The 21,879-nt window shown below is 32.1% G+C and overlaps 1 protein-coding gene and 1 long non-coding RNA gene across 2 annotated transcripts; both read right to left on the bottom strand.

Annotated features, from left to right (window-relative positions):
* Positions 1–3,469: 3,469 nt before the first annotated feature.
* On the bottom strand, positions 3,470–6,306 carry LOC143048521 (uncharacterized). Its single transcript, XR_012969874.1, has 2 exons — positions 6,163–6,306; positions 3,470–5,788 (listed from the first exon to the last, which is right to left on the bottom strand). It is a non-coding gene; the product is annotated as an uncharacterized LOC143048521 (long non-coding RNA).
* Positions 6,307–10,875: 4,569 nt separating this feature from the next.
* Positions 10,876–20,411, bottom strand: LOC143048520 (uncharacterized). Its single transcript, XM_076222218.1, has 12 exons — positions 19,896–20,411; positions 19,382–19,541; positions 18,490–18,660; positions 18,263–18,354; positions 17,710–17,936; positions 16,680–16,930; positions 16,021–16,243; positions 15,048–15,140; positions 12,919–13,127; positions 12,219–12,419; positions 11,617–11,791; positions 10,876–11,073 (listed from the first exon to the last, which is right to left on the bottom strand). The coding sequence occupies exons 1-12, from the start codon at positions 20,273–20,275 to the stop codon at positions 10,934–10,936; spliced, it is 2,322 nt and encodes a 773-aa protein (XP_076078333.1). The 5' UTR covers positions 20,276–20,411; the 3' UTR covers positions 10,876–10,933.
* Positions 20,412–21,879: the final 1,468 nt, after the last annotated feature.

Below are 21,879 nucleotides of genomic sequence, written 5' to 3'. Positions count from 1 at the left end.
TATCAGACCTGACACCAACAACAAATCTTAAGCATTACAAAAATAAGACAACTAAAGATGAGTGATAACTGCCTCAGGTAATATAATCAGTTTAGTGCAAGATTTCCGTCTTGCAGGATTTACTTGTACTCATTTTCATAATTCATTCTTCAAAATATGACTAGATCAGATTACTGTATATTAAAAACAAACGGTACTACTTGTTCTGCACGAGATGCGCATTTTGACATGGTTAAATGATATCGAATTAAAATTAATTTTATTTCATTTTGTCCACTTAATGAGTAAAGGAGGAGGATTGGATATACAGTAAAAGCTATAGCTTAATTCTGCCAAATAAACAGTTATCAAGGGTACCAGGATTATAATTTAGTACGCCAGACACGCGACTCATCAGTGACGCTCATTTCAAAATATTTTTTAAACCAAACAAGTACAAATATGAAGAGCATTGAGGATCCAAAATTCCAAAAGTTGTGCCAAATACGGCTAAGGTAATATATCCTTAGTTTTTCGAAAAATTCAACATAAGACTGTTCCAAGTAAAAAAAAACGTCAGTCTTTTGATATATCTTAACTTACACAGCTACTTTTGCATAGGTACTATTTATGTACTTACAAAATCTGAAGTACTGGAAATTTACTTTTAATATTTAGTTCTATTACTTTTCTTTAAAATGATTGTAATATTTATGTAACTTTATTTAACAGTACTTGATTTGTGTTCAAAATTTTGGTACAGAAATAATACCAACAATGATCATAATATTCTATGTTTGAAAATCATAATTTAAGGGATTTGAAATAGACAAGCTTTCAAAATGTTGAAAATGTAACGGTGTAACCAATTATCTGTAGTACTTACATTTAAAGTACAAAACAAGTACCATAAAATACAGGTACCTGAATATTAAAATATTTTAAAGTAGCAAAATAATTCTGAATATTTAAAGTAGATTTCCAGTACTAAAGATTTTTGGTAATAGAATAGTACTTATGCAAAAGTAGCTGTGTAGGTTTTTTGTAATTTGGGGACATTTGGCGTTTGTTTCATTCTTTAGATACTCCGTTTGAAATTATTATCTTTACTTTCTACATCAGATTACATGTCGACATACTTTGGCCCAAATTTTTGTTTGTTGACAATTTCCCATCAAGAAATTGCAGATGCTACTCTGACTTTGTTTACAAAACGTCACCAATGTCTGAGCAGAAAATTGATAAACCAGGGGAATGTTTAAGAACGTCACGTTCTTTTTCTAAAAAGAAGATAATTGGAAGGATCCAAGACCTTGTTATTAAATATTTAGTACCTACTTCACAATTGTTACATGATAGTCTTGAAGAATAGATTCTGGGTACTTACCTTGTTTATCATCTTCATAACGTGTAAATAAACTCATCATAGATACCAGGATTGAAATTTCATATTTATACCAAAAGTATATTCTTTTATTTATCTTTTGAATATTGATTTTACTGTTTAATCTATTTTTGGTGATGTTCATTGACGTGGCTCCATACTTGTACATCCCGTCATTACGGTAAATGTTTATGTTCTTGTCTTTAATTTTTGCTTATGTGCTTTGTCTATATGTCATTTTGTATTTCTTTGTTACATATTTCTTTGTTTTTATAGTGATAAAGATGATAACACAATGTTGACTGTTGTACCACTATTTTGTTATTTTAACCTATGGACATAGGTATGCTGTTTCCGGCGACGGCGAAGGCGTCAACAATGTATTAGTTTGTGATTAGGTCTAGTTTATAGAGAACCACATGTGTTAGGTCAATTATATTTGGTATGCAGTGTATAAGCATTTGTATATCTCATTTCCACGGAGATTATTTGGCACTACCCCCTCAGTCATGGTCTATTGACTTCGAAACCTTTGCTTATTTTACATGTATTAGTTTGTGAGTAGGTCAGTTTATGGGGAACCACAAGTGGTAGGTCAATGATGTTAGGTATGCAGCTGTATAAGCATTGGCATATCTCATTTCCATGGAGATAATTTGGCTCCGCCCCCTTAGTCATGGTCTATTGACTTTGAAAATCTTTGTAAGTTATCATGTATTAGTTTGTGATTAGGTCAGTTCAATGGTATCATTAGTGGTAGGCCAATGTTAATTGATATTCATTTGTATAAGCATAAGCATATCTCATTTCCATGAAGAATATTTGGCCTCGCCCCTCAGTCACAGTCGACTTTGAAACTTATCTTAGTTTACATGTATTAGTTTGTGATTAGATCAGTTTAAGATGAACTGCTGCTGTTAAATCAATGGTATTGTTTCCATGGATATTATATAGACCCATCCCTCTTCATGCTTCATTGACTTTGAAACTTTTACATAGTTTTGTATTTAGATTTGGGAACGACTTAAAGTAAGTCGATGGTATTCGGTATCCATGGAGATAATTAGGCTCCGCCCCCTTAGTCATGGTCTATTGACTTTGAAAATTTTTGTAAGTTATCATGTATTAGTTTGTGATTTGGTCAGTTCAAGGGTATCATTAGTGGTAGGCCAATGTTAATTGATATTCAGTTGTATTAACATTGGCACATCTCATTTACATGAAGTTTGTTTAGCTATGTAACTCAGTCATGGTTCCTTGACTTTGAATGTTTGCAACTTAGTACACTTATTGCTTATGATTATGATATGATCTTTCTAATTTTGAAGCCAAATTAGACTTTTGACCCCAATTTCACGTTTCACTAAACATAGAAAATGAAAGTGGGAGTTTCAGGTTAAAGTTTTTGGTCAAGGTAGTTTTTGATGAAGCTGAAGTCCAATCAACTTGCAACTTAGTATACTTGTTGCTTATGATATGATCTTTCTCATTTTAAAGCCAAATTAGACTTTTGACCCCAATTTCACGGTTCATTAAACATAATAAACGAAAGTGGTAGTTTCAGGTTAAAGTTTTTGGTCAAGGTAGTTTTTGATGAAGCTGAAGTCCAATCAACTTGCAACTTAGTACACTTGTTGCTTATGATATGATCTTTCTAATTTTAAAAGCCAAATTAGACTTTTGACCGCATTTTCACGGTTCACTAAACATAGAAAATGAAAGTGTGAGTTTCAGGTTAAAGTTTTAGGTCAAGGTAGTTTTTGATGAAATTGAAGTCCAATCAACTTGAAACTTAGTACATATGTTCCCTATAGTATAATCTTTCTAATTTTAATGCCAAATAGATTATTACCCAATTTTACAGTCCATGGAACAAGAAAAAAGGATAGTGCGAGTGGGGCATCCGTGTACTTTGTACACATTCTTGTTTAAAACTATTTTAGACGTATAATAAAGGCAACATTAGTATACCGCTGTTCAAACTTTTATGTCTTTGGTTAAAATCACAGGTGTATTTTTGCAGCTTCCGAAGAGCATTCAGAGGACTCGCATAAAGAGAGAAATATCCGTAGATGTCATCATTATTTAATAATGATCAACACACACAGCTTGTAAGATTTATAGTATACAAATATACAATGTGTTGAGAAACACAGTTTAGTAACTCGTGACTTCATATCGGACTTATGCAAACATTTGACAATCTAACTTAAAAGACTTTAAAAGTACATGTAAATATGCAACTTGGCAGCCAAATAAAACAAAGAGCTTAAATTTATGGCTGTAAATAAAACATATAAGGTTACAGTTCATTAAATAAAATCCTATAGAGTATTCTTTGATGGACATTCAAGATTTTTTTGTTATTTTCAAAAATGTATGTCGGTCGACATAATTTATATTAAAGTGCTTCTATACCCTATATTCCGTAAGAAAACTGGCTACTAATCTTTTTTGCACATGCGACATCAACACATGGTCAACAACAAACAAAATTGTTGTAAATTTACTCAATAATTTTAAGTGTGGTGTAATAACCACATATTAAGCAAATTGCGATTCGTTCTGATGCTGCGCTAAACCTAAAATAAAATAGAGAAATATTTTTAAAAATCATATAAAAAGTAAAATCACAAAAATACTGAACTCCGAGGAATTTCTTTTATGAAATAACGAAAATTTATACTTTCTTCATACATATTTCTGTTTAAAATGGTTTGTTATTTATTCAGTTTTGAACATGGTAAACATAAACGCACTCTCCTCCATTACTTGTCAGTACCAGCTCATTTGTTCTGTTGTTGAAATTTACATGAGAAACACTAGCTATTCCATCCTTTTCTGTCAAGACAGTATTTCGTTCGCCAGATCTCAGTTTCCATAGTGTATTTGTATTAGGCTCACAAACATATACACCACCAGACGCGTCGCTTGCAATACGACAACTGTTACTTATATCGCTGTTTTTATAATATACCACGTTTTCTCCAATAACCGATACCTCTGAAATTTCGTTCCGGTTCTTGTGAGTGTAGATGAACGAATCGCTGCGAAAATTCATGCACATATCACTTATATCCGTTTTCAAAGGAATTGATTTTAATATTTCACCCTCAAAGTTTATTGAACAAATATAAGTTGAGTCTTTTCCTTTGATACAGCACTGGATACACACCCATATCTGGAAGCCTTTTCCAAATATAAATGAACACTCGCTATGTTGACATGTATCTTTTCCAACCAGACTGTCAATGCATGGTCGAATATATTTCCTGTCTGTTGTGATTGATTGCACATCAACGACAACTATCGGTAGTTTGTTCTTACAAGTGACTAAAACACGCGATTTCTCAAAAGAACACAACTGGTTGGGTTCCTCGGGTAGTGATATCGAAACTCGCCCAGTTTTTCCAGATTTGATATCGAAAATGCTTAGTTTGTATTTTGAATCCCATTTTGATTCTGTTAAAACGATTCGATTGTCTTCAGTAAAGCAACATGCACCAAATGTGAACCCTTTAGTTGGCGTTAGTGTCTGCATTTTGGTTGCTGTTATAAATTCTGTAGATATTTTGCAATGAACATGTAATTTTGTTTCGTTTAGCAAGGAATGATCGGTATATCCTGTTCCTTCTAATGAGGAGATTAAATCTGTCAATTTCCTTGTAAAATTTGCTGGTATCATGTTAAGTTGAATTGATTCAAGTTCTTGATTTGTTTTTGCAATGTCGTTTTCGTTGGCATCCTGTATTGTCCTGAGGTGGTGCAACATTAGAAAGATATGTGTTTGATTTGAATTGTAATTAATGTGATCTGCTGTTTCAATATTTGAATCTAAATCACTTTGTAATGTTTTTAACTTGGTCTCAATTTCTGATATTTTGTGATTCTGTTGGCTAAATCTGCATAATACCCCTTTCTCTATTTGATCTAACTTTCCATTAACTAACTCACGAATTTTCAAAATTTCATTGAGAATTGAGGTCTTTTGCTGATGCAATTGTTTAGAACGATTTGATATTTTGAACACGACATCCTTTGCGTGTATGTTCAATCGTTTCAAACTTTCTTGTAAACTTTTTAAAGCAAGTCCATCCTTTAATTCTTCAGAAGCCTTTTCTATTGATTGTACATTTTTACATTTACTGTGAAAGTCAGATATACACTTCTGACATAACACCTTTCCGTGACATTTACAGAAAGCGTTTAATTCTTGGCCGGCATGGCGACGGCATATCTTTATAACAGTCCTGTCCATTATTGAAATTTTATGAATGTCATTCACTTTATGAGGAGTTGCAAATTTTCTATGGACTTTCCCGCATGGTTCGCATAATGCTTCCAAACAATCATAGCACCATACATTTGCCTTATTCTTCTCATTGTCTCTTAGACAAGCTGTGCAATTCTCTGACTCTTGCATGTCTGAAATGAATTCCAATGTTTTTAGCTAATAGAAAATTTAGAAGTTCAAAGAGTATTCCCATACCGATTTAGATATTCAACACAAAACAAAAATTGCATTATTAAACAGTTCATATGTGAACATATAGATAAATATATAATAATTAATTACAACCATTTTCATTTAACACAGTAATGTTTCAAAACAGTGATTTTTTTTGTTAACATATTATGAATCAATATGTTATATATAGGATATTTATAAACGGAAGAAATGTCGTACAAACCACACATTCGATCATATTTGCTTTTGCGTCTTAAACATTTGTTCCGAAGTGACACAGGTACATCATGATACGCAGCTAAAGTAATTATAACTTATAATAATTACTTACCTTCTACAGAGATCCTGCAAGTACTTCTGTCTAATATTCCAAGTATTCATATATCAGTCCAGTTATGTGCCAAGTTAATTACCGATATGTTTGTATTTACATGTACCACGATACAAATTGTATTTTAATTGTACAGTGACGTCAATGCAAGAGATTTCAATTGTAGATATATAAAAGGTATAATAGTATACAAATAACGTATTTATAATTTACACACCTGAACAATATTTCATTTTTATGTAAATAAGGGTTAATAATAAGCCATAATCAATCATTAGGTATTAAATATCATTTAGACGTAGTACAAGTTGGACGTTGGTTCTTGTGATAAAAATGCAATTTTTTTATTGTTCTTTGCTTTAAACATGACGCAATTATAATATAGTAGATTACGTTATGAAATTAATACTACAATGGTCACGTGTAACTAGGTTATCTCAGTCCATTTTTCAAACTGATTTATTATTTGATATAGTTAACAATTCAAAGTAAGAAGTCAGAATGTAAATCAAAAGTATTAACAAACAACGTACGCTAAATGTGATTGTGAATTGTTATATACAGGCTGGATATAAAGCGCCACACTAAAGCGCCACACATTTGAAAACCATATGGTCATAGACCGGCGTGTATAAGTGGTTTCAGAGGGATCGAGTCCGAGGGTTCGGATCCAATTTTTTGACAATCAATGCTTTTGAAGAATATACTAGTAACACAATACTGACTGCTGTACCCTTTTTGACAGTTTTACATATTATGTCAGTTTGTGTTGTTCACACATCTTTGTCAATATAATGAAATTTTATGTCATACAAGTGAGAGGTTTAGCTAGCTATTAAACCTGTTTAATCCACCATTTTCTCCATAAGAATATGCCTGTACGAAGTCAGGAATATGACAATTATTATCCATTCGTTTGATGTGTCTGATCTTTTGGTTTCGCCAGTTGATAACGAACTTTCCGTTTTGACTTTTCCTCAGTTTATTATTATTGTGTGATTTTACTTTTTTGAATAGGGACATATGGTTAGAACCCCCTTATATCTTGAGTTGGAACCCCCTTTGAAAATACCAGGATCCGTCCATGCGCGTGTGTTATTTCTCTGATCGTTATTTATTCTATTGACAGAAGTTTGAGTGAGCTATATACAGTAACGGACAAAATAAACTCGTAGATCTTAATTTACAAACTAACAGCATAGAGTTATAGATTATCGTTGATCATCTCAACGAGATTGATTTTCTTGCTTGAGCCGGGACGACGAAAGCGAGAAATGCAATCGAGTTGAGATGACCAATGATAATCTGTTTATCGCTATTTTACCTATGACGATGTTGTCAATTTCATGTCAATTTCGTTAGCAACGCCACGTGCCTCCTTAGTTTCTAGTGATAATTTTCCATGTCAAGCAAGTAGCATGATATGAAAAATTATCACAGTCAAATAATGATAAAAGGGAAAATGCACAAAATATCGATAATGCAGCCTATTTACTGTTATGATTATTTTTCCACTGGACTTGGTGTACGGACGATTATACTGAATAAATTGTAATCTAGGCATTTTTTGATGAGGTTTTTTTTTCACAAACATCGTTTCCTTAAAAAATCAACACTTCTTATAAATGTATCTTTTTGTATCATAGATGCAAACATGTTATAAAAAATCACACAAAACGACAATGTGTATGATCCTTGAATAGACTTTACCCAAAATTAGAAAACATATGATGTTGAAAAGGTCTTTAGAATTAGAAATGAAATTAGCATAAGTTTCTTTTCTGGTCGATTTTGATCAAATTCACAAATGAAAAAAAAAAAGATAAATCATTCTCTAAAAAAACCTTTTTAATGATGAGTCTTATATAGTTTATAAGATATCTCATATAGTTTATAAGATATCGTATATAGTTTATGAGATATCTTATAAAGACAATTATATAAGATATCTGATAAACTATAAAAAGAGGGACGAAAGATACCAAAGGGACAGCCAAACTCATAAATCTAAAACAAACTGACAACGCCATGGCTAAAAATGAAAAAGACAAACAAACAACAGCACACATGACACAACATAGAAAACTAAAGAATAAACAACAGGAACCCCATCAAAAAAACTAGGGGTGATCTCCTGCTCCACATGTGGCACCCGTCGTGTTGCTTATGTGATAATAAATCCGGTAAATAGTCTAATTCGGTAGGTCACATTCATGAAAGGGAAGGGGATTGTAGTTACGACGTAAGGAACATATCCGATATCATTTGTGAAACGGTTATTCCATAACGGTCAACCAACTCGTGATGGCGTCCGTAAAATTTACGAAGGGATGATTTCAACTTCACCATTTGGAACTCTTGGTTTAATAGCTTCCTTGTGAGCAGCAACCCTCTATCAAAAAAATCATGATAGGAAATGCAAGCACGGGAATATCGTATCAATTGGGAGATATATACACCGCTTGCAGGTGCTGCTGGAATGTTGCTACTTAGAAATGGAAAGTTCACAATTAGAAAGCTGAAATCATCTCTTTTATCGTAAAGTTTTGTTTTCAACCGACTCTCACTGTCAATTTCTAGATGTAAGTCAAGATATGAGTCCGACTTAACTGTATCTGTAGTATCCTTTATCTCTAGCTCGATAGGATAGATGCGTTCCATACAGTCACCAAATTTTGAATTATTTAGTGAAAGCACATCATCTATATAGCGGAAAGTAGAGTTAAAGGATATTGCTAACTTCTTATCTTTCTTCCTAAGAAATTCCTGCATGACGTCAGCCTCATAATAATAAAGAAACAAGTCGGCATGTAGAGGGGCACAGTTTGTTCCCCTTGGAATGCCAACAGATATCTTATAAACTATATAAGATATCTTATAAACTATATATGATATCTTATAAACTTTAGGAGATATCTTATAAACTTTAGGAGATATCTTATAAACTAGAGAAGATATCTTATAAACTAGATATAAGATATCTTATAAACTAGATAAGATATCTTTTATAATTTATACGATATCTTATATTGTTTATAAGATATCTTATATAGTTTATAAGATATCTTATATAGTTTATAAGATATCTCATATAGTTTATAAGATATCTTTTATAGTTTATGAGATATCTTATAAAGACAATTATATAAGATATCCGATAAATTATATGAGATATCTTATAAACTATATGCGATATAGTTTATAAGATATCTTATACACTATATAAGATATCGTATAAACTATATAAGATATCTTATAAGCTATATAAGATATCTTATAAATTATATAAGATATCATATAAACTATATAAGATATCTTAATCTTAAGAATAAATAGCAAAACGGCTTGTCATAAATCCGGGTTACAAAATTAAACTGAAGGAACACATCAAATATAAGAGGAGAACTACGACACAACAGAAACATAACATTAAAATGTAACACACACAGAAACGAACTATAATATAACAATGGCCATTTTCCTGACTTAAATTCAAAGTCCATAGTTATGGATTGTTTGGGTAAATAGTACTGATGGATCGATGTCTATTTGACGTTTACTATGCCTGTACAATTTTGTATCATTGATTTCAGTATAGCACACACAGAATTAGTAGTCCATGCTACTAGTATTTGTGAGACAAGTTGTGGTCTCATGCAAAGTGTTACATTTTTTTACTAAATAGAAATGAACACAATCGCAAGTTGGGTCAATAAATGTGTATCCCCTTTTATATCAAACGTATCATTTTTCAACGTGATTTGTTGTTCCAATGTTATTCACCTAATGAAAGTATTATATACGGCAACACATAGTTCTTATTTGGTTTATCTACGTGTATATGCATATGCATATCATCTATCTGACACATAGTCAATATAATACTTTCATGATTTATCCTGACTGTAGTAAAGTCAGAGATTTGTTTTTACCGTTACTTTTTAGTGTCTTTAAAAGATCCTTATATACACTGTATGGCTATAAAACCAGTTTAAACTCAAAACGCCGTATTAAATCACTGAGGAATATGACAATTGTTTTTCACTCGTCTCGTTAGGGACGACATAAAAAAATCAATGAAGGATAAAAAAACCTTATTCAAATAGTTTGGGGTGGGGAGGGGGGTTCAAATTGCTGCAATTTTTGTATAAATATACATCAATTTTACATATATCCTTATTGGTTAATCAATTTTCCCAAATTAAGTTAAGAGGGGGGTAGGGGGGTCAATGAACAAACTATATGAATTAAGTTTTGTATCCTTCATTGAACTTTTGATGTCGCCCATTAAACGTGGAAAGGGATAAATATAAGTTTAAAAACTTGTTTCCCAATCCACTATAAATAAATATGTTTAGACTAGCAAACCAGGGTAGTCACCCATTTTTTCTTAGATTACATATTAAAATATATCACGACTGTTAATTATAACAATATGTCATACCTTTCTAATATGTATCAAGTATACATGTATTAGAAAAGAATTAACAAAAATACTGAAGTTGGAAGTTGATAAAAACGAAAAATTAAACGCTCAACTAAACAACATACAGAACAAATGGAGAAAAAAACTGCTTTGATACGTAAACTCAAATATTTCCTAGATAGCATTTTTGTTCGCTATGGACATTCCGTAAATCGCCAAGTTACTGGGATTCCAATGGGGACTTACTGTGCACCACTTATTGCTGCCCTGTTTTTGTATTGTTAAAATTTATTAAAAAAAAACACATTTTATTGTAGAAAAAAACAATAAAGGTCACAATTGTGTTTATAGTATATCGTTTGTCCTCTCGCTGTATTTATTAAGGACTTTTCTGTCTTCTATAGTGAAGTGCCTAGTAAGTATATTTGATGATGTAACCCTCGATTGTCCTGGTTGCTGTCCACCTATGAATAATTGTATCTTTCCTGAAAATGAAAATGAGATGTGGTTTGTTACCTTTTTCTTCACTATTTATATCCATTGCTTGAACCGATACAAATAAGGCATTGTCCTCACTAACACAATGAAATATATACCATTGTCAAAAGCAAACCATTATGTTTAATTCAATTATACAAATTATGTAAGAGTAAAAATTAAATATAGAAAAAAAACCAACAGCCTTAAAACGGTTTGCAACATTATTCTTTTTTTAAGCTGGACACATAATTATGGTTAAAACATATTTCTGGTCAACACAAGTGCCATTGGTTGGGTCTAGTAATAATTCTTTCGCGAATAAGAAACATAAATGACCTTACAATAGTTTTCAGAAAGAGAAAAACAAACTGGATAATGGATGTGTTATTTTAAAGAGAAAAAGTATTAAATTGAGCACATTAACGTCCTTTTGATAAACCTGTTCGAACATTACAAACGCAAAAGACATCAAATAGGAAAATGGTATATGATCTTTAATCTTACATTCATATTTTAGAATTAACAATATCAAACACAATAAGAATTACCTGGTTCAATAACAAATCCTTCCTTGTCGTCCCACACCGCCATAGATTCAGGTGATATAAATAACAAGAAGTTCAACACCTGTTGTGGTTCAAGATGAACTCTCTTAAATGACACTAACTGAATATTTGGCATCTCTTGAGTAATGTTTGTCCATTTAAGGTAAATCTGTACTATCTGTAACAAAAACATTCAAAACAATAACAATATCTGTCCGTGTTATCTATGTCAGTAATGTTGTTATAGAAAAATATAAATCTAGTGGGGGTTTTACTAGTTTTTCTAAGAGCGTTTGCAATTTAACACATTGATCTGTTTAAACGTCTTTTCTAATGATACCCTTATTGTAAAAAGTAAAATCACGAAAATACTGAACTTAGAGGAAAATCATTTCGGGAAGTCCATAATCATATTTGTAAACATTTTCAACGATGGTGTAAAATGTAAAGAGATGAACACTCGTTTTCTCCGAAGAAACAGTCGAACAAACATGTATCATAGTGACAAATGTTAAACCAAATTTTAGTATATATTCTATTTAGCATGTTCCTATTGGATATGTACAAGAATATACAGACTGCACGTATATTGTAATTATGTATACCTCATCTCCAGCATATGGACCACTATTTCCTACTTCAATTCTTATCCCTTGTTTAGTTCCAGCTTTGATATATGGATTCATCCATGCGTTATAATAATAAAATTTGGAATATGATAAGCCATAACCAAACGGATACAGCGGTTTTCCAGTAAAATATCGATAGGTTCTCTGTGTCATGGAATAATCTGTCATTGATGGAATCTGGAATGGTATATATTTGCATAGATTATTTGTTGGAGTGCTGTGAAGTTCTTGTACTTATTAACAAAGGTATAAAAATATAAGCAGTTAATGAAATGGTATGTTTCAAAACTACTAATTTGTGCTTGATTTCTTGACATGTTTGCTTGCTCACTAATTATTCCATTCATTTTTATTTACATCAATGTTAAAGAGGTACCTAGTATGCATCATCATGATAAATGTTTGTCGTGCAGGTGATTTCGAATGGTTTCTGAGGGTATTGTACCATTTAATCTCCTTTATAGAATTGTTTAAACTGGTTTAAACCAATAATAAAAATAACTAGCTGTGTGTTAAATATTTCTTTCTTCCTTTTATCAAAATATTTTGTTACTTGATCAGTAACTTGGCCATTCTTGATGACCACAAATTTGAAATATTAAATTGATGTTTATCAAATAGTAAATAACCTGGATGATATAAATATCTCTATGAAAATTTCATTATGTTAGATAACCTGATTCCTATACTTATACCACGTAAATGGCAGCCTTCCTGCAGGATTTGAGTTGTTTCCACTGTTGGTCAACACCTGCTTAATGGCCTCACCAGTCGCTTGAGCAGGAAAAAAGCATTCCATAATAGAATATATACGCGGATGTTCATCCATCCAAGTTACATTTAAGGGTCCAGCATTGAATAACAAAAGTACAATTGGAGTTGATCCTAGGTAAAAATAAAACTTATAGGTTTAAATTTAGATTAACACGCATTCAATAAATCTAAAGTACTAGTATATATGTTTCTTAGTTTTCAATGATAATTTATTGTAAATAAAGGCAACAGTAGTATACCAAACTTATTCGAAACTTATAAATCGATTGAGAAAAAACAAATTCGAGTTACAAATTAAAACTGAGGAAAACGCAAAAAAAATATAAGAGGAGGTCAACGACACAACAGAAACACAACATTAAAATGTAAAACACACAGAAACGAACTATAATATAACAAATTCGGGTTACAAACTAAAACTGAGGGAAACGCATAAACTATAAGAGAAAGACAACGAAACAACAGAAGCACTGATGTGCAACAAAAAACCAAAATGCAACACACACAGAAACGAACTATCAGACAAAATAGAAATAAACGTTTCACCTGCAGATTTTGAAATATTTCCCTTCTCAATACAAACTTATTAGAATGAATTAGAATAAACCCAGGTACTTCACCAGGAAATTAAGTATAGTACTAAAAATTGTATCTGATGTAAGTGGATTCTACAACTTCATACGCTGACTGCATCTTTTACGCAAAAGCATGTGTTTCACACACATTACCTTTGAAGTGCGTCTGTAATTATCCATACAAAACTTTTCATGTGACTATCTTTTTTGTTAGCATAGCTTTGATATTATATGTTGCGCTAATTTCAAATTAAACTTCGGTCATAAATAAATACAACAGTAGTATACCGCTTTTCAATACCCATAATTCGATAAGGCTAAAACAAATCCGGGTAACAAGTTTAAACCGAGGAAAACACATCAACTATAAGTGTAAAACAACGGGACAAAGAGACGATTAACTTCAACAAAAGCAAACGCCAAGATAATATGAATATTAAAAATACTGTCAAAGATATGTCATTGTATCATTGGCTTTTGTCGGGAAATTTTCAATGGTGTTTGTGTTGAAAATGTGTTTCTTTCCTTTCTTTGACTTGTCACATATTAAATAAAGGTTATTATTCCACTGCATGATGATTTTGATAGCGAAATCAATATTTGATTGGTTGAAACTGTCACACGTGACGTCGTACAAAACTTCATATTCCCCTCTGAACGTCGGGATTGTCTTGTGCGACGTTACCTACGGTTAATGTTAAAATAAAACATTTTAATACGGGTTGTTTTTTTGAAATTTATTTCAAATCTAAAAATAATTAGAAAAGAATTGAAAAATAATTAACTTTAAATCAGTACTGATTATCATTGTGTATGTTGTGTTAAGTTATAAAACAAAACGGATAACAATTATGTAAATCTTATATTCAGAAGTAGAAGTAAAAAAAAAATAAAGGCAGTGAAATAAAATATTCATTTCCCTTAGCTTCGGGAGATTTGTTAACCCTCGAAAAATCATATTCTTCAACGGGTGATGTCCTCGTGAAATACGATTTTCTTGGGTGAACAAATCTTCATACTTCCCTCAGGCACGGGAAATAAATGTATAATATTCACCATTTCCTTTCTCAATTTTAATAGTAAACTAAAATATAAATACTTTCTATTTATAAACATATTTCAGGAGCCTGTAATTCAGTGGTTGTCGTTTGTTTATGTGTTACATATTTGTTTTTCGTTCATTTTTTTACATAAATAAGGCCGTTAGTTTTCTCGTTTGAATTGTTTTACATTGTCTTATCGGGGCCTATTATAGCTGACTATGCGGTATTGGTTTTGCTCATTGTTGAAGGCCGTACGGTGACCTATAGTTGTTAATGTCTGTGTCATTTTGGTCTTTTGTGGATAGTTGTCTCATTGGCAATCATACCACATCTTCTTTTTTATATTACATTGGGATTAAATTGCAACTTGATATCTTTTGTAACATTTCGTAACATTAATCCTATTTAATTACCAGAAAATTGAATGACGTCTTTAACAATTTGAGACTGATTCACCGGAAGTTCCATGGACCCCCTGTCATTATCTTCACTTTCTAATTCTAGTCCTGTAATGAAAAGTGTTGATTTAAAAAAATGTCATCTAATATACCAGGCTTAAATGTTGTATGCCAGAAAAGACTCATAAGTGAAGCTGGAATCAAAGTTATTAAAAGGCCACATATAGAATAAAGCATTGATGATAAACAAATCAAAAAGAATTTGAGAAATACAGCAATAAGGTTGTCTTTTTCTTGGATAGAAAATCCAAAGTGTTAACAATACTAATGTATCTCAATATTATTAGTTACATAGTGTGCTAGTGATCTAATACGGTATATAGGGGGTCAGTAAATTCCATATGGGATGAAAGCAAAGCTCGAATCCCCATATGGAATTTACTGACCCCATATATACCGTATTAGGTCATTAGCACACTATGTAACGAATTTATCTTACCGACTATCTTAACAGGTGAAATTTTGACCTATCCAAATGAACAAGTCTTCAATACGGTTAGCATTAAGAAACTACTTCCATTGATCTTACAAAAACAGATACCAACAATAACAACGTGTTAGGTTTAAATGTGTTTTATGAATTTATTTCAATCTAAATCATTAATTTCTTCGTCTGTTGAAACTTTAAGTTTTTTTCTCAGTACCGTTTTGTTTTTATAAAGGGAGGTAACACCACTACTAACCGTGTATGAAATAAGCCCCGCCTCCCTTCTACCTTATATGGAATATAAAGGGACGTAACACCACTACTAACCGTGTATGAGATAAGCCCCGTCTCCCTACTAACCTAATATCAAATATACACGGTCTCCACGAGGGCACTTTTAACTAATCACATTCCCAGAAATGTATAGGAGGTAAGATCATGTTTTATACATTTTAGACGAGTTCAATATACAACTTACAGAACATAAATGCAAAACCCTACCTGTTCCGAGACAAATAAATATGACATCAACATTATGCACTGCTGACTTCACTGCCGAACTGCTGTAATGGATGCATCTATTGTCTTTGCATCCGGCTGCGAAGTTAGTGACATCTGACAACTGCTTAAGACTATCCAATGGAGTTGTGGTATACATTGGCATAACATTTGGGTTGTAATTACCAAACTGTTGGATAACATTATTTGCCATGGGTCCTAAAACCTAATTACACAACAAAAAATATATCAGAATGCAAATATTTAGTTAAACATTTTGTAATTCACTTTTCGTTGACTTCGATGTTGATAAGTTAAGTACGGTTTTTGGTTGCTTTTTCAATTGAAATTATTAACAAATTGCATCAAAATCAGGCTTCATGAAAATAACATTTTATAAATGTCGTGCGTCTCAAGCTTTTCCTGGATTAACCATCACCAAGAACAATCAAACATAATCATTTGGAAGCCAAAGCTGTACATTGACGTTAAAAACCTACATTTCATTTCAGAGCAATTTTGACATGCTTCTGTCTATGTTTTTTTTACTACAAACAATCTGAAATTAAAATTATTTTGCTTGTTCTGAATGGTACATAAACGAATTTTTAATAAGATTTCCTTGTCCGACTTTTCCAACATCTATTTAGTATTTAACTTACTGCAATTCTCTTTAGCGTCTTTGTCAGTGGTAGAAAGCTGCCATTATTCTTCAGAAGAACAAATGATTTCTTAGCGGCATCTAAAGCAATCTGTCTGTGATCCTCACTCTGGACTAATGACATATCAAGATAATTGTAAGGATTCATTTTCAAAGGATCAAACTCTCCAAGCTTCATTCGAGTGTAAAATAATGGCTTCGCTGATTCTAAAACTGTTTCTTTTGACAATTTTCCAGCTTTGATTGCATCGACTGATAAAATAAAATGGTATAACAGTATTAAGCCAAGTTGTCGAAATCGCAGACCAACAGGTCAGTGGTAATATGCGACACAGACATTCCTTGATGGTAAATCAAATCAGGATGGCGTCCCTACAGCATTCGAAGGGACGATCTTATTTTTTTTACCATTTAAAACTATTGATGCAATAGCTACCTAGCTTACTTGTAAGTAATTTAAGATAGGTGGGAATTACTAACGAGCTCCCTAAACTTATGTGTCGAAACAAAACTGACAACTTTAAGGCAAAAACGTAAAATGACCAAAAGTTAAACGACATTCTACAAAACACAACCTTATGACCGAGCAAAATGAAACCCACTGAAAACCAAGGGTAATGTCAGATGCTCCTGAGATGTATACAGATACTTCTCAATACGTAGCACCCATTGTGTTGCTGCACATGAAAGTACAAATTTTGTGATGAATCTTATTCGGTAGGTCACATTTGAGGGGTGAAAAAGACGACGGAGGACTTGATTGTTGTAAGGCAACCGCTCAAACAACTTGTGGTTGTGTCCGAACTACTTTATCAACGAAACCATGAACAGATACCACTCAAAATCTCAAACAGCATATCAACAGGGAAATATATACCTCATGTGCCGCTGCTAGTGGAATATTGCTATAAAGAAACATAAAGTTCACAATGACAAAACTTGATATCCTAGAATTTGTCGTCATTGGTGATCAAAGTGATTTTTAAAGGTACTTTTATGTCACTAATGTATTTCTACAGAATGTATCTTACGCATAGAAAAATAAATAGGTTTCTCCAAGTTGGTCGACAGTTCCAAGTTACATCCAGCATTAACACACAAAGCTACTGTGTCTATAGAATTGTTGGTATAATGGTGATAGTCTATGATGTTCTCTATAGCAGCCTGGTCACTCACCACGTAACCTGTAAATCCAAGCTCTTTACGGAGGATATCTGTCAGGAGCTTCCTGTTACCACATGCTGGTACACCATTGATCCTTGAATATGACTGCATTATTATAAATTTGTATGTTGTCATCAATTGAACAAATAATTACAAATAAAAGAAGTTAAGGCATATAAGACATATAATACAACAACGCAATAAAAAAAAACATCATGTGGACATACAGTCCTGAACACATTTTTAAAATTTTCCTAAATGGACAATAGACAGACATCAAGTTATATCTATAGATGGACAATAGGTTTTTTTTTCTTTCAAGAGAGACCAAGCCTTTTCCTTTTTGACGTTTGGAACAATATGATTTAAACAAATCTTTCGTTATAAAGTTTATTTTTCAGCAAGATTATTCATCTATACCTATTGAAGCTACACATGAAACTGTAAGTTCCAGCTTCTACACACTTTTTAAAGGCAGGTAGAAATGTCAATCTCCAATCCCTTTCTGTCACCTGTAAAGATAGATGATGTAGAAAATAACTTTTAAATTAAAAAATAATGATTATGATGACAAAAACATTTAGAAATGAAAACAGTTTCACATCGCATTAACACATTTTTCTTTATTGTAAATAGATATACCTTACCTTTGCGTCAAATGAGAATCTAGATACAGGAATATTTTCCGGTCCACCATGGACATCCAGGTGTTTACAGCCAGCATTAGTTCTGACATAACGTGGATTTCTTCCTTGTAATCCCTGGACAAAACTATAAGCTAGGGTTCCCGACAGAAGGGGATCTTCTCCATATGTTTCCTGAATAATAAATAAAGAAATCCTGACAAATATCTAACTTCCTTACATAAATAAGCATTTTCATGATAAAATCAGTGATACACAATTAGATTACGAATGAGGTTGAAATCATTTTTTCTTGAAAAAACGCGGTCACCTATACTCCTCCCTATTTAGAGTAGAATCCATGTTTTAGAGTCTTTAGGTTTGTGAAGGATTCATTGTTACACAGAGACGTCCAATCACTATAACCTACCTGTTATATAGATGTATAGTAAAATGTATTTTGGTCTCTCATGTAACATTGCAACTTGACGTTGGGCAAAGTATAATTACGTAACCAATTACAGAGCTCAGCTATCAAACAGCTTAAAATGAAACAGTACCGAAACATTTGTATGTATATCAGTTTAATTTTACCAAGGAAATATGGTTCATTAATATTTATAGGGACGAAAAGTTGACAAACCATCAATTTATTTTTTTACTAATTACACGAAAGTTCTAAACTAAAGAAGATATGTGGTAGACCCTCAGTCAAATGATAATAATTGATTGGTTTGCGACGTCCAAGTGCAAAAACTAATGCATTTATTTGTGTGCTAGTTCGCAAAGTAACAGACATCTTGTAACACCTTCAGTTTTTACTATGAGCCGATTGATCTTACTTCTCAATGCTGCATGCTAACAGTCTTTGGTTGACTTGGCAGAGGAGTGAATCTACTACTCCAAAGTTACTCACCTGATTACGCCCCCATAGTGGATGTCTCATAATATTAACTACAGGACTAAAACAACTGATTCCCTTGTGGTCACCGTATTGTTTATTTTCTCGGAAGAAGTTATATTTAGCTCTGACTTCTATACTTGTAGCTTCGGAAACCTTGTGGATTACATCTGTGCTACAATAAAATAAAAGTAAAACTGCAAAGTATACTAGTATAGGCACATGAATGTATCAGTCCTAAATGAATAATCTGAATACGAAACAATTATTGAAATAAATGTGCATTAAAGAGTGACAGTTATACGTAATATAATATATTACAAAATACCACTTGAATTAGTGATTAACTAATCCAATGGTACAAGTTAAAATAAATACACTATTAGACCTTACAACAGCCTGACCTAACTAGTACATGCGTTAATACGTATTAGTTTGTTTTCTAAACAGAAAAGAGAATAATAGGTAACTTATTTTGACGCAGTCTTATATATTTTCTTATAACTTTATTTACGTATCCGAGACATACCTCCATGTAGCAGCTAATCCTAACGCCTGAGGAAAAGCCGTGGCATTACCAGAATCACCATCTCCACGAAGACATTCAGTGTTCCAACTCCAGGGATCAATCTTAAATCTAGGGATAGCTGGTGCTGGACCACCATGAGGTCCGGATCCACCTCTACTCATCTGGACCATTATCTCTTCTATTGTCAGGCGGTTGATAAGATCGTTGACTCTGTCATGCCATGGAAGTGATGTATTTCGAAATGGAAGTTCTACGGCGATAACTAAAGCGAGTGTTGTTACAAACAAAATTGAAATATCCTCCATTTTGGAATATTTATAATCACATGATAATGAATTGATGAACAATAAGAAATGTGTAGGTGTCAAAATAGTTGTCATTTCAGTTTAATACCAGTCAAGATCATCAATTATAAAACATTGTCATACATAAAACAATCATTTTGTTTTTATCGTATTATACGGTAATTTTAATTTGTCTACCTGGTTATGTTTTGTCACAAGTTTGAATGGTATATATCTTTATCAAAAGTTTCCTGTTTACTTGAATAAATACTTTAACATTTTTTTTTGATTATGCGGATTCTATTCTTTTGGCATTGTAACTTTTTACTTCTATGAAAAGATTTGCTCTCTGCAATTTCTCTTCCAATAGATTAACCCGTTATAAATTGTGTGCGAAAGTGCAACAACTAGTTTGCGAATAACTAGTGAATAAATTTGATCATTGATTAACCTTAAAGTAATGTGTTAAAGATAATAATAGGTTTGCTTTTTCTATAACAAATTATTTGAAAGTTAACATTCCTATATAATAAGTGATCATCTATTTTAAATCTATACACAATAACTTAAGGGCGTTCGCTTCTCAGTTTCAAAATAATTAACTTTTCAAAACACTAGTATATATGGTAGGGGATTAATAAAGGAATGCAAAGAGAAGACAAATATATAGGTCAATATGCTTGTTTTCGAGATAATAGCCTTTGAAATTTTGGCGGGAAAATGTTCTCTCTTGACTTTTCATAGCTTTATCATTGACCAGTTTAAGTTCTCAAAAACTATTAAAAAATAATTAAAATTTTATAAGACTTTTACAGATTGCTTATCATTATACATGTAAAACTGTTTATAAAAAGAAAAATGGGGTCAATGGTTATTCAAATAGATAAAATCAGAGGATTCCGAAAGTTTGACAAAATTCCAAAACATGACAAGCGAACATCCTTAAACAACGTGGTCTTATATGTATTTCAAATAATTTAGCCTAATCCTGCAATAAAGAACTGGTTCAATCAAGCTTGGCGTCATGTTTAATTTGAACTCAATACCTTGACAATGTGAAAAATAAAAAACAAAAAGTAGTCGATCTATAAAGTCATTTTAGATCCCCTAGCTATAAGTTATGTCTTGTTGATAGTTCTGTAGCTTATAGTAAGAACTAGTAAAATTGTTCATTTAAGGACAGAAACTCCATAAAGATTTGATTGAAATAGACGACGTCATGATTAAAAGCTGGAAAATATGCGTGCACTTGAAAAGGAAATGTGGTTATGGTGGCGATCCTATATCTGAAGATTTGGTTTTAAGCCACCATAACAAACAAAAAAACAAAGACCTCATTTCGGCAAGTAGGTTATTCGATGACTTATTGAAACATTTAGTAAATAAAGATTTTAGATGTTTATCGGAATGGTAAAATAGCGAAGCTGCATATACTTTAGGAATACAATGATATTAAAATTAAAATAAAAACGCATACAATTTCCGACTTATGTATTTAAATGTGCTTTTGGTTTCTTATGCTTCTCTTTCACAGAATGCGAAAACACTGTCCGACATATAAATGGCTCATAAATATCCAATGCCGACACGAAATGCCGAGCAACCGAGTAATTAATTATATTGTAGAGGTGTAAATCCAACATAAATGTACAACTTTTTTTTGGTAATGAACTGACGAATGGATTGATTTATGGAAGTGG

The sequence above is a fragment of the Mytilus galloprovincialis genome, chromosome 10, assembly GCF_965363235.1.
Source record: "Mytilus galloprovincialis chromosome 10, xbMytGall1.hap1.1, whole genome shotgun sequence".
NCBI lineage: Eukaryota > Metazoa > Mollusca > Bivalvia > Mytilida > Mytilidae > Mytilus > Mytilus galloprovincialis.
The sequence above is the reverse complement of the archived record's forward strand: the minus strand, read 5'-3'. Positions and strand labels throughout refer to the sequence as shown.

What these genes read in the sequence shown, in the direction of transcription:
- LOC143048520 (XM_076222218.1), bottom strand. Translation starts at nt 20,275, where the DNA reads ATGACAACTATTTTGACACCTACACATTTCTTATTGTTCATCAATTCA. An exon ending in TTCATGTGTAGCTTCAATAG is followed by an intron (nt 17,937 to 18,262) that starts GTATAGATGAAT and finishes GTCATATTCAAG; the next exon opens with GATCAATGGTGTACCAGCAT. An exon ending in GGTATAAGTATAGGAATCAG is followed by an intron (nt 12,420 to 12,918) that starts GTTATCTAACAT and finishes ATACCATTCCAG; the next exon opens with ATTCCATCAATGACAGATTA.